General features: G+C 36.3%; 1 protein-coding gene across 3 annotated transcripts in view; it reads left to right on the plus strand.

Moving 5' to 3' along the window:
- NRDC (nardilysin convertase) overlaps positions 1-14,514 on the plus strand; it is a 94,254-nt gene that overhangs the window by 63,988 nt on the left and 15,752 nt on the right. For all 3 annotated transcript variants that reach the window (XM_082428927.1, XM_082428928.1, XM_082428929.1), the window contains 8 exons: positions 108-228; positions 310-368; positions 639-693; positions 8,770-8,874; positions 10,424-10,547; positions 11,105-11,191; positions 12,963-13,082; positions 14,196-14,247. In XM_082428927.1, coding sequence (XP_082285053.1) covers positions 108-228; positions 310-368; positions 639-693; positions 8,770-8,874; positions 10,424-10,547; positions 11,105-11,191; positions 12,963-13,082; positions 14,196-14,247 — 723 coding nt within the window. The remainder of the gene's footprint in view (positions 1-107; positions 229-309; positions 369-638; positions 694-8,769; positions 8,875-10,423; positions 10,548-11,104; positions 11,192-12,962; positions 13,083-14,195; positions 14,248-14,514) is intronic.

Here is a 14,514-nt window from a genome sequence, read left to right on the forward strand (position 1 = left end):
GCTTCCCAGATTTTACATAGAAAGCCTACCTATTTTGTTAATTTGAAGTATTTGTAGACTATCAATCCCAAGATATTGACTGGATTAATTTTTTCTCCTAACTATAGGTGCTGGGCTCTTGCACTATTTGGTGGAAATGGTGAGACAGGATTTGAGCAAAATTCTACTTATTCAGTGTTCAGCATTTCTATTACATTGACTGATGAAGGTTATGAACATTTCTATGAGGTAAATAATAAAAATGGAGGGTTTTAAAAATTATATAGATATCACTTTATGCAAAAGTATAATTAGATGTTTCATTTTTAGGTTGCTCATACTGTCTTCCAGTATTTAAAAATGCTGCAGAAGCTAGGCCCAGAAAAAAGGTAATATATACTTATAAGAGTCAATCCTAATATGTTTTAGCCTTCAGGCTACCAACAGACATGCGTTAGTCCTGCCTTGGTGGTTTTCCAGGCATTTCTTACTTAATTTCCTTTACTTGTTCCATATCCTTATTCTGCTACATGTGAATGTATGTTAAAGATTTAGGTTTACGTGGGCAGTCTGTTTATTTTTATACTTCTCTTTTCTTGCTGATGATTCTAATGAGAAATTTAAATATGTCTTCTAATTATAATTTTCTTCTTTCACAGAATTTTTGAAGAGATTCAGAAAATTGAGGATAATGAATTTCATTACCAGGAACAGGTACTGGAAGTCAAATTCTTTTTGAATGTTATCTGTGACCAAGTTGAAACTGGTGTGGACATTGTTCCTCTTTTTGGAAGTGTCACTGAGTTTTAATTCTGCCACTCTCTGTCATGTGAGTCTCAAGATGGCCTTGAGGTTTCTGAAAATTCACTCTTGTGTTTTTGAGTATTTATATTGAGTAACAGTGAGAGAATTAGGCAGATTGACACAGATCATGTTGTGTGACAGTCATTCATCTATGTAGTCATTTCATATGTCTATCCCTTTAATCCCTTTGATAAACATTCATGGAGAGCTTGATATTTTGGGAATTCAAATAGAAATAGTGTGCTTTGTACTTTCAGGGTAAGGAAAGCATTTGCCTTGACTGGAATAGGACAGGGAAGCCTTCATGGATGTAGTAAATTTGAATTGAGTTCAGTATTAAAAAATGGATAAGGTTTAGATATTCTAAGCAATGGGAAGCACATAAGTAAGGAACTCTGGGGTATTATGAAAAAGTGAATGATCCTACATGTCTGTGGCATAGGGTATATGAAAGCAAAGTTGAAAGGTAAGGAGTTTAGAGCAGGGTTTTTAAAAAACCCTTTTTGTGCCTTGGATCCCTTTGGAAATCTGTTGAATCCTATGGACCCCTCCCCAGAATATTATTTCACCTCTTCATCTTTTTAAACTCTCAGAAAAATCGCCCTAGTAGTACAATGATCACTGGTATATCCCTCACCTAGATTTACCAGTTCTTAATATTTTGCCATATTTTCTTTCTCTCTCACGCCTCTTCTTGTGTGTGTGTGTGTTTTTTTGAGATTTAATTACAGATATCATGATACTTCACCTCTCAATGTTTTTTAACATGTATCTGCTACAAACAAATATATTCTCTCGCATAACCTCACTAAAATTGTTGTGCTCAGGAAATTTAACATTGAAACAATACTGTTAAATATTTATTATGCAGCCCATAGAATAGTGGGTTTTTTGTTTTGTTTTTTGTTTTTGTTTTTATCGAAGTATAGTTGATTTACAATATTGTGTTAGTTTCAGGTATACAGCAAAGTGATTCAGTGATACATATGTATATATGTATATATTTTCAGATTATTTTCCAATATAGGTTATTACAAGATATTGAATATAGTTCCCTGTGCTATACAGTAAATCCTTGCTGCTAATCTGTTTTATGTATAGTAATTTGTATCTGTTAATCCCATACTCTTAAGTTATCCCTTCCCCCATCCCTTTCTCTTTGGTAACTATAAGTTTGTTTTCTATGTCTGTGAGGCTGTTTCTGTTTTGTATATAAATTTCATTTGTATTATTTTTTAGATTCAATGTGTAAATGATATCATATTTGTCTTTCTCTGACTTGCTTAGTATGATACTCTCTAGGTCCATCCATGTTGCTGCAAATGACAATATTTTATTCTTTTTTATGGCTGAGTAATACTCCACTCTGTGTGTGTGTGTGTGTGTGTGTGTGTGTGTGTGTGTCTGTGTCTGTGTCTGTGTCTGTGTGTATCTCACATTTTCTTAAACCACTCATCTCTTAATGGGCACTTGGGTTGCTTCCATGTCTTGGCTATTGTAAATAGTGCTACTATGAACATTGGGGTGCATGTATCTTTTTAAATCAGAGTTTTCATCTTTTCAGATATATGCCAAGGAGTGGGATTGCTGGATCATATGGTAGCTCTATTTTTAGTTTTTTTAAGGAACCTCCATACTGTTTCTGTAATGGTTGCACCAATGTACATTCCGAGCAACAGAGTAGGAGGGTTCCCTTTCATAGAATAGTGTTTTTAAATGCATAAGATAAAATACAGTAGGTTACAAAGGAATACTGAAATAAAGACTCAAAATAGTAAAAATTAGTAATATGGGTCTCTGTATCGATATATTAAACAACAAAGTCTAATGGTAGATCTAATAATTATTACAATTTTAAGTAGCAATGAGTGTGCTTTTTTTTTTCTTATTAGTCATCCATTTTATACACATTAGTGTATACATGTCAATCCCAATCTCCCGATTCATCACACCACCACCTCCCACCCCTGCCGCTTTCCCCCCTTGGTGTCTATACATTTGTTCTCTACTTCTGTGTCTCAATTTCTGCTCTGCAAACCGGTTCATCTGTACCATTTTCTAGGTTCCACATATATGCGTTAATATACGATATTTATTTTTCTCTTTCTGACTTACTTCACTCTGTATGACAGTCTCTAGATGCATCCACATCCCTACAAATGACCCAGTTTCGTTCCTTTTTATGGCTGAGTAATATTCCATTGTATATATGTACCACATCTTCTTTATCCATTCGTCTGTCGATGGGCATTTAGGTTGCTTCCATGACCTGGCTATTGTAAATAGAGCTGCAATGAACATTGTGGTACATGACTCTTTTTGAATTATGGTTTTCTCTGGGTATATGCCCAGTAGTGGGATTGCTGGGTCATATGGTAATTCTATTTTTAGTTTTTTAAGGAACCTCCATACTGTTCTCCATAGTGGCTGTATAAATTTACATTCCCAACAACAGAGCAAGAGGGTTCCCTTTTCTCCACACCCTCTCCAGCATTTGTTGTTTGTAGATTTTCTGATGATACCCATTCTAACCAGTGTGAGGTGATACCTCATTGTAGTTTTGATTTGCATTTCTCTAACAATTAGTGATGTTGAGCAGCTTTTCATGTGCCTCTTGGCCATCTGTATGTCTTCTTTGGAGAAATGTCTATTTACGTCTTCTGCCCATTTTTGGATTGGGTTGTTTGTCGTTTTTCCCTTGCTGTTTTCAATAATTTTTCTTTGTCTTTAATTTTTGCCAATTTGATTATTATGTCTCTTGGCGTGTTTCTCCTTGGGTTTATCCTGTATGGGACTCTCTGCACTTCTTGGACTTGGGTGGCTATTTCCTTTCCCATGTTAGGGAAATTTTCGACTATAATCTCTTCAAATATTTTCTCGGGTCCTTTCTCTCTCTCTCCTCCTTCTGGGACTCCTATAATGCGAATGTTGTTGCGTTTAATGTTGTCCCAGAGGTCTCTTAGGCTGTCTTCATTTCTTTTCATTCTTTTTTCTTTATTCTGTTCCGCAGCAGTGAATTCCACCATTTTGTCTTCCAGGTCACTTATCCGTTCTTCTGCCTCAGTTATTCTGCTATTGATTCCTTCTAGTGTATTTTTCATTTCATTTATTGTATTGTTCATCTCTGTTTGTTTGTTCTTTAGTTCTTCTAGGTCTTTGTTAAACATTTCTTGCACCTTCTCGATCTTTGCCTCCATGCTTTTTCCGAGGTCCTGGATCATCTTCACTATCATTATTCTGAATTCTCTTTCTGGAAGATTGCCTATCTCCGTTTCATTTAGTTGTTTTTCTGGGGTTTTATCTTGTTCCTTCATCTGGTACATAGCCCTCTGCCTTTTCATTTTGTCTATCTTTCTGTGAATGTGGTTTTTGTTCCACAGGCTGCAGGATTGTAGTTCTTCTTGCTTCTGCTGTCTGCCCTCTGGTGGATGAGGCTATCTAAGAGGCTTGATGGGAGGAACTGGTGGTGGGTAGGGCTGACTGTTGCTCTGGTGGGCAGAGCTCAGTAAAACTTTAATCCGCTTGTCTGCTGGTGGGTCGGCCTGGGTTCCCTCCCTTTTGGTTGTTTGGTCTGAGGCGACCCAACACTGGAGCCTAGCCGGGCTCTTTGGTGGAGCTAATGGCGGACTCTGGGAGGGCTCAGGCCAAGGAGTACTTCCCAGAACTTCTGCTGCCAGTGTCCTTGTCCTCATGGTGAGGCACAGCCACCCCCCGCCTCTGCAGGAGACCCTCCAACACTAGCAGGTAGGTCTGGTTCAGTCTCCTATGGGGTCACTGCTCCTTCCCCTGGGTCCCAATGCACACACTACTTTGTGTGTGCCCTCCAAGAGTGGAGTTTCTGTTTCCCCCAGTCCTGTCAAAGTCCTGCAATCAAATCCTGCTAGCCTTCAATGTCTGATTCTCTAGGAATTCCTCCTCCCGTTGCCGGACCCCCAGGTTTGGAAGCCTGATGTGGGGCTCAGAACCTTCACTCCAGTGGGTGGACTTCTGTGGTATAAGTATTCTCCAGTTTGTGAGTCACCCACCCAGCAGTTATGGGATTTGATTTTATTGTGATTGTGCCCCTCCTACCGTCTCATTGCGGCTTTTCCTTTGTCTTTGGATGTGGGGTATCTTTTTTGGTAAGTTCCAGTGTCTTCCTGTCAATGACTGTTCAGCAGTTAGCTGTGATTCCGGTGTTCTCAAAAGAGGGAGTGAGGGCATGTCCTTCTACTCCGCCATCTTCTGAGTGTACTATTTTGAGATATCTGCAACAGCTATATTGTGATTTCTATTGGTTATAGTCATAGATGCTGATAATACTGCTGTGGTTTGTTGCCTGTATATTCATAAATTAATAAAAATGCTAAGTTAGAGTTTAGTGAAAATAAATATGTAATTTCTTCCCAATCAAACTCATGCTTCCCGCCCTCCCTGAATTTGTCCACTGATATCTTGTGGGAGGTATCTGTAGGCCCTTGATTAAGAGCCCCCAGTTTAGCACCAGTTCATAGAGCATCTTGAAATCTGCCTTTTTGGATCATCACCAGAGACAAATATCTACTATAATTTGAGAAGACTTAAGTACATGAGGACAAGGTCACAAAAACTATAAGCTTCCAGTTGCTATTGATTCCTATACAGTCTGCTCTATATGCTTGAAGTCATTTGAAATTGAAATAGAAATCTTATTCTATGAAAACAGAGAGCTACTGTGATTTATATTGGCCATTTGAGGGTTCTATAGACACTTCTCTCTATAAATTGATGGATACGCATAGAACCCACAAGTCCTGCCATCAACTTTAGCAGTACTGATTTTTTTCAGTGTTCTTATCAACTGTTGTGGCAACATGTGGGCCATAACTGTGGCAGGGAAAGAGTAGGAGTAAGAATTGTGGACTACAACCATAACTAATACCCTTATTCCTTTTTGGGGGATTGGCTTTTTAGCATTAGCTGAGTTATTTCTTTGTGCCCTTCTAGTTTCTTCTTAGCAAGACATTTCAAGATACCTTTTTAATAGCTCGCCATTTTGTAGCTCATTTTTTTTTTTTACCTTTAGCACAGTATTCATGAATGTTTGTCTTGATTTTAAAACATGAGCCCAAAACATTTTAGACTAAAACCTAATCAGTACAAAGAACAAATCAGAAAGGTTCATATCTTTGTTTGAACTGCTGAATTTTAACTCAAGTACCTCAGCTTATTTCAGCTTTTATATATTTCTGTTTTATTAACAAAGTTGACATATCTCGTCTTCAGACATTTTTCTTGTCTTCATCAGTAAAGGCAAATAGGAATGCTCTTTCAGACTATTCAAGCCAGTCTTTTTTTTTTTTTTTTTTTAAATTTTATTTATTTATTTATTTATTTATTTTTGGCTGTGTTGGGTCTTCGTTTCTGTGCGAGGGCTTTCTCTAGTTGCGGCAAGCGGGGGCCACTCTTCATCGCTGTGCGTGGGCCTCTCATTATCGCGGCCTCTCCCGTTGCGGAGCACAGGCTCCAGACGCAAGCCAGTCTTTTTTAATTAAGAAATTTAAAAATAATTTTTATTTCACATGGGAACTTGGACTCAATATATCTTGTAAATCAGCTACTTGAACTAGAGAAAAGCTGTTTAAGTGTCTTTCTATATGCAGAGAAACAGGAATAATATAACAGTAATGGAAGGCAGTGAGAGTTGTAGTAAGCAAAAAAATTAGAAGATAGATAATAACAAGTGTTGGAGATGTAGAGAAATTGGAACTCTCATACATTGCGGGTGCGAGTGTAAAATGGTACAGCTGCTTTGGAATACAGTTTGACAGTTCCTTAAAAAGTTAAGCATAGAGATACCATATAAGCCAACAGTTCCACCTCTAGGTATACACCCAAGAGAACTGAAAACCTGTGTCCACACAAATACTTGTACACTGGTGTTCACAGCAGCATTATTCATTATAGCCAAAAAGGGGAAACAATCCAAATGTCCTTCAACGAATGAATGGTTAAACAAAGTGTAGAATTTGCATACTGTGGAATATTATTCAGCATAAAAAGTAATGAAGTACTGATTCATTCTACAACATGGATGAACCTTGAAAATACGCTAAGTGAAAGAAGCCAGACACAACAGGTCACATATTATATGATTCCATTTATCTGGGTATGAAATACCCAGAATAGGTAAATCTGTAGAGCTGGAACACAGATTGATGGTTGTTGTCAGTGGCTGGGGGGTGTGGGTAACAGGGAGCAACTGCTTACTGGGTATGGAAGTTTCCTTTGGGCTGATGAAAATATTCTGGAACTAGATAGAGGTGATGGTTGTACAACTTATAAATATACTGAAAACCACTGAGTTATATACTTTATTATACATTTTATTTTATTTTTAATTGTATACTTTAAAAGTGTGGATTTTATGGTATGTGAATTATATCTTTAAAAAAAATTAAAGGATAGCATTTAAGTGTTTTTTTTTTCCCTAGTACTTTGTCCATTGCCTTGGCACCAAAGATCTACTTTTAGCCAGGGTCCTGTTTTCTCATAGGAAATACTTTGAATCACTCAATTTTGTAGCACACTGAATAGAACAGTTAACTTACAAAAATAAGTGGCTGGTGAAAATAACTGGTTAAAAAATTTAGAACAGAGTAGAGGGAGTCATTTTAAACAATAATAGCACTTGAAAGAGTGGGAGATAAGTGAAATAGGCAAGGAAGATTAAGAGGTACAAACTTCCAGCTGTAAAATAAATGTCATAGGGATGTAATGTATAGCATAGGGAATATAGTCAATAATGCTGTAATAACTTTGTAAGGTGACAGATGGTAAATAGACTTGCTGTGGTGATCATTTTGTAATATATAAAAATATGGAATCACTATGTTGTACACCTAAAACTAATATAATGTTATAAGTCAATTATACTTCAAAAAAAAAAAAGGTACCTTAAGCTCCATACACACACACACACACACACACACACACACACACACACACACGCGCACACAAAATAGTAGCACTTTAGTGACTAACAAACTTGATTCAGGAATGTTTCCTGACGTGGAGCAAAAAAAAGGTAACAATGAATCTTTCCATACTTTTTCCATATTCTATCTGAATGTGATAATGTAGTAGGTAGCATATACCTATGATCTCTAATTTGATGTATGCATGTCTCATTTCTCCTCCATGAATGTAGTAACCTTCACTTCTGTTCTGTCTTCTGTTTGATGAGAGAACAACCCAGATTGTCTAGGGAAGGACTGGGCAGTATGGTATTTTGGGAAAGAGTGTTCACTGCTATGTTAGGAGGCCCAAGCTCTAGTGTCTACTCGCCCATCACTTATTGTGTGATCTGGGGCAAGTCACCTAATCAATCTGAGTACATTTCCTCATTGTAAAATGTAGGAATGGAGCCACTTGGTGTCTAAAGGACCTGTCAGTTTTTAAGGTTCTGTGCATTTGGATGCTCAGTAAATATAAATACTTGAATTGGTTGCTTTCCTCTGGAAAAGTATTTCCATTTCATAGGTTAGTGAACTTTCTGTCATTATTTCAGTTTTAAATTGAGATAATATACTGATTAATTTAACCACTTATAGCAAGACTTATGTAATGACACATTTTGATTTCTGTTGATATATTGATTTTGATTCATGCTTACAAATAGTTTTTAGGTGATAGTGCTGTAGTGATAAAATGATGAAGACCCTGTCTTTAGGGACTTCATAGTCTTGTGGGGCACTTGACATGTAAACAGACCTTTACAGTTCAGTGTTGTAGGGCTCAGTATGGGGGATTGGAGGGGTGTTAGGTTAAGCTACTTAAGGTAGTTCTCTGGCTAAATTTTTTTTAGAATTCTGAGCATCAGATCCTTAAGCTGCAGTTATATCTGGTTGTATCTGTTGGAAGCTTTTGGTTTCATTGTTAAAAAAAGAGATAAGTATTTATATTTTGTGGCAAATTAAGGATAATAATGGAGAATTTCTGGTGTGAAATAATCTTACCTCTTTACAGACAGATCCAGTTGAGTATGTGGAAAACATGTGTGAAAACATGCAGCTGTACCCACTACAGGACTTTCTCACTGGAGATCAGCTTCTTTTTGAATACAAGCCAGAAGTAAGGAGGTTTCCATTTCTAAAATTTACTTTTAGAGAAAGAGGAGGGTGAGAAAGTACATAGAGGTACTTAAGGACTGTGGGAATGGAGAAAACTTGGTTATGTTTAGTCAAGTTATTTGTTTGTTTAAACAGAAGAAATATCAATAGTTTTGTGGGTAATTTTTCCTGATTATTGTATATGACTGTGGTTTAATATGAGGAGAAAACCAAGTCCTCTTCTTAGGTACTATTCCCGCTGTTTTTCAAGTGTTGAAACATCTACTAACATAAAGTCATTTCTAAGAATTATGTGCTTTAGATGCTAAACATACTTGTTTAGCTTGCCTTTTAATTCTGTTGGACACTCTGGACAATTAAATTTTAATCATTTTGAGAATATGTACAAGAAAAATATGATTCCCTGAATTCAAAATATATGACTTAGGGATAATAAATATTACACATAAATAAATAGTTGGTCAGGTCTTTCCTCCACTAGTCCTGGGAAATAAGTCATTTCGCTCCATATAGGGTAGCAGTTCTCAACCAGGGGTGATTTTGCCCCCATGGGATATTTGTCAATACTTGGGTACATTTCAGTTGTCACAGCTGGAGAGTGCTCTTGGCATCTAGCGGGTAGAAGCCAGAGATGCTGCTAAACATTCTACAATGCAGAAGAGGGCACTCCACAACTAAGAATTATCTGGCCCAAAGTGTTAATAGTGCCAAGGTTGACAGACTTTGATATAGGGTATTCTAAAACTACTGATTTTAAAGGGGATGGGGAAAGGTAAAGGAAGAAGCAGTAACCATACATTCTTGTCATTTCTCTAGGACGGTTGTGCCCAGGGGTCCAAGTATTTTTTTCTGAACCACTATTTGTTGTTTTTTCTCAAAGAAATGGTGTTGAAGTGCTAGTTAGGGTTTCAAATCTAACCCACAAAAATCTTATGTTTAGTCCTTATCATAGCTGAAGGATTATTGAAGGAGGCCCTACATTGGGATCATTTTACTGATTCTTGTGTATGAGGTAGTATAATACATAGCAGTTAAGAGCATAGTTTTTGGAATTATGAACAAACCTGGTTAGAACTCCACTTCTGCCACTTCTAGGTGTGTTGTTCTGTGCAGATTATAGAATCTTTAACCTGAACAAATTATTTAAACTTTAACCTCCAAGGCTGAGTGCTTTCTGTAAAATGGGTGTACCTTAGGGTTGTTTTTAGGATTAAATGAAATAATGTATGTTAAACACTACCTAGCACATAGTAAAAGCTTAGTAAATGGTAACTCTTTTCACTGCTAGTCCTCTTATTATTTAGGATTTGAGATGAGTGCTGTTTAAGCATTCTGAAGAAACATTAGAAACAGCTGATAGACTAATGTAGTTTTGTAAATTAGGGTGTTCATGGACTATAGACAGATAGTTTCATGAGCATCAAGATGCTAGGATCTTGGGGTGCCTAACATAATGTGGCTTTGCCTTTTTAATAGAGATGTATTAGGTTAAAGTTATAATTGTTTTTTATGTGTCTCCCCACTCCCCCTTCACCCCTGCCCCCAATTAGGTCATTGCTGAAGCCCTTAATCAGCTAGTTCCTCAAAAGGCAAATCTTGTTCTACTGTCTGGTGCTAATGAGGGAAAATGTGACCTCAAGGAGAAATGGTTTGGGACTCAGTATAGTATGGAAGGTAAAATATTTTTAAATTGTCCTACATTTAGGTATATGATTCACCTGTGAAGTTTTATTCCTTAATAGTTTGTCTGATAGTTCCTGTGGGAAAAACTTATGTATTTTTTTCAGTAGTTTACTTTGAAATGAAAATTATTTATACTACTTTGAAGAAAATTATTTTCTGCAATGTTTATATCTATACTTATTAGCTAGTGAGAAAATCCTATTGTATTGGTAGTTTGGGGGCAGAGTTTTGACTGTGTTTTAAAAAGTGCTCCTCAAGCTTCAATGTGCATATGTATCACCTGGAGGTCTTATTAAAATGCAGATTATGATTCAGTAGCTCTGGAGTAGGGCCTGCAATTCTGCATTTCTATCAAAGTTCCCAGATGATAACAATGCTGCTGAGACTGCGCACTGAGTAGCAGGAGTCTAGAAAGCCTGGATGTGTCACTCACAGCTTTTCTGAGAAAAGAGAATTGATTTGTGAAGGCCGGTTGTTGACTGGTTTGTTATCAGTAGAACTCTGAACATTTGTTCTTTATTGGATCAGTTTGTCTTTCATCTCTACAGATATTGAAAACTCTTGGGCTGAACTGTGGAAGAGTAATTTTGAGTTAAATCCAGATCTTCATCTTCCAGCTGAAAACAAGTACATAGGTCAGTAAAATAGCAATCATTATACATAAACCATCCATGTACTAATATTAAAACAAGTAGCACCTCTGTAGTATGTTATATTTTACAAAGTATCATTTGAATTCATATTTGAGTTTCCCAGTTATCTCTGGGATAAGCATTACAGTTTTCTTACTTTTCCGAATGAGAAAACTGCGGCTGAAAAAAGCGAAGTGACTTGCCCTGGATTATTCAGTTGGTGAATGCAGGAAACAGGACTTAAACATAATCCTGGGACTTTTTCTTGTCTATGGTAGCTGATCCTTTCATGTGAGTCTCTGTAGGAATTGCCATTATCTTGTCCAATTGTTCTAGTGTTTTTCAAACTACAGGTTGCAACCCATTAGAGGGTTGTGAAATCAATGTAATGGGTTTTGAGGTCAGTGTAATGAGTTGTGAAAGCACTAAAAAAAATGAGAGTAGAAAATAGCAAAATGTTTCACTGAATAAAGAAAGGGTATTATTTTAAGAACTTTTGTTCTCAGTAGGTATATGTGTGTGTTATCTGTCTACTAGCTTGCAATGGAAAACAGTTCTAACTCTGAGGAAGTCACTGGTCTAGGACAAAGGTTACAGTTGTATATAACTAATTTTACTCAGAATACCATTTTCCCCAGCAATTCCATTCCTAGGTATATACCCAAAAGAATTGAAAACAGGTATTCAACGAAATACATGTACATACACTTTCATAGCAGCATTATGCACAAAAGCCAAAAGGTGGAAACAGCCAGTGTCCATAATGAATGACTGGATAAACAAATTATGGTATATACATGCAATGGAGTATTATTCTATCATTAAAGAAATGAAGTACTGATACATGCTACAGCATGGATGAACCTTGAAAACATTATGCTAAGTGAAAGAAGACACAAGGGGTCACATATTGTATGATTCCTTTTACATGAAATATCCAGAATAGGTAAATCCATAGAGACAGAACTCAGACTGACGGTTGCCAGTGGCTGGGGGGAGTGGGTAATGGGAGTGACTGCTTAATGGGTATAGAGGTTTCCTTTGGGACTGATGAAAATGTTTTGAAACTAGAAAGAAATGGTAGTTGCACAACGTTGTGAGTGTACTAAATTCCCCTGAATTGTTCACTTTAAAATGGTTAATTTTATGTTATATATGAATCTAACCTCAGGAAAAAAAATGCTTTTATACAAAAAGTCTTGCATATTTTAGATAATTCATTTCTGCATCTTGAACTTTAAGTATCTAAACAACCCATTTTTTTTTTTTTTTAGTAAATATAGGCAGTACCTTTTTTTAATTCTTAAGTTAGCTATTTCGCACCTGAGTGTTGATGAAATAATTTATGTTTCATTAACTTAAAGGACAAATTTGACGTTGTTTGAGCAGAACTATTTTGTTAACTTTTAAAAAGTTTGTAAGTTTGGTAAAAGACATTCTCATTCAAGAATGCATTCATTCATAAATTGGTTTATACAACTATTCTGACCAAAGGTCCCTTTCAGTTAAGATTGTCTCTGAGAAAGAGAATGAAGCAGAATATGGAGAGATCAGAATCAACTCTTGGGAAATTACAGATCTTCAGAGTTCATTTAGTTTAAGGCCAAGAGGACTTTCTTTTTAGTATTGTTCTAATAATTTATTGTACTTCAGCATTTGAATTTGACTTATGTTTGCCACAAAGAAGACTTACTTAGACTTCTGAAACCAAGAACAGATTGGTGGGAATCCTGTTGAGATAACTGAATGATTTATTACCTTTCACTTTTGTTAGCCACAGATTTCATGTTGAAGGCTTTTGATTGTCCAGAGACAGAATACCCTGTTAAAATTGTGAATACTCCACAAGGTTGCCTATGGTATAAGAAAGACAACAAATTCAAAATCCCCAAAGGTAAAATATTTCCCTCCTTAAAAATAGTGAAATAAGTATAACAAATCTTTTTCCACTTTCTAGCAACCTTTTCCCTCTGTGTCTGTCATCTCCCTCTCTTTCCCCTTTCCCTTCTACTTGAAGACCTTTTCTAGGCTTATCTATCAGATCCATACTGTGCTCCTGTGCTATCACAGAAATTCTTATGGACATTATAGATTCTAGGAAGTATATAAGGATTCAAGCCTAAAATGAAATTATTTTTGGATATTTTTCTTTCAGTTATATGAAAGCAGAGCCAGGTGTTTGGCCATCCTAGGGAATAGGTGGTGTTTTTCGAACATTATTGTTAAAAAGAAAATAAGAGTAGCTGAAAGAAATTATTCTTAGACACAATAGATAGCTGAGTCCAGCATTACAAATGTGAAATATCCTCTATCTGTCTCCCTCTACTATTTTGCTTTTCAGCATAAAGGAAGCATAGTATATAGTAAAACAGACTCTAAAGCTCTTATCTTCAACACGGTAGCCCAAACTGTGTTGCTTTTTTATTTTCTGTTCTTTTGCATGGCATTGGAATTTACTGAAGCAACTTGGAATCAAAGGCTGAGTGCTCTTGGCTGCCATTTAACCCAAATCCCTAACCTTAACACAACTGGACTAGTTCTGAGGGATTCTTGAGTTCACTGGGAAGGTGTTTACTCAATTTTTCTGGAATAGATTATAAGAGTGTCTAAAAATGTTCTTAACATTTATTCAGCTTCCTTGGAAAGGCGCTGCTATAACTTTCTGTGAGCATTGGGATTTTTCCCTTAATGTTCTTGACATGTATACCTCTGTAAGCATTTTTCCTGACCAAAGCTATTGATAATAAGAGTATTCTTGGGCCTCTCTGCGTATCTGTCTATATATTTGGTCTTCCCGTAGATTAAAGTGTACCTTCTGGACACTATGTGGAATGGTAAATAATACTTTCTAAGAACCCTTAAGGATAAAAATGTAATGAGGATTTAAGGATTAGTGGTTTGTTTCAGAATTTTTAAAACATCATAATATTAGGGGAAAATAGCAGATGTATTAAATATTTGAGGCCTCTGGCCTATATTTTCTTATTTAGGGTCTTTTTTCTTTCAGCATATATACGTTTCCATCTGATCTCACCTTTGATACAGAAGTCTGCAGCAAAGTAAGAAATTGTCCTCTTTTCTGGAAAATATTTTTTTTATTATTGGAAGACTATTTTGTTTGTTTATTTCTGAATCATTCTATCATTTTTCTCTGTCAGTACTTGAGCTATGCTCCTCATTTATGTGGTTTTATGTGCCCCAAACAAATTATTTGTATCAGTACTAATCACTAAGATGGAATTGTGGCTGCTCCATCTCCAGCACCCATTTGTAAAACATGCTGACAGTGTAGGCTAGTCATAGAATTACTGGATTGAGAAAGTTCC

This window comes from Balaenoptera physalus, assembly GCF_965194825.1.
Source record: "Balaenoptera physalus genome assembly, chromosome: 1".
Taxonomy (NCBI): Eukaryota; Metazoa; Chordata; class Mammalia; order Artiodactyla; family Balaenopteridae; genus Balaenoptera; species Balaenoptera physalus.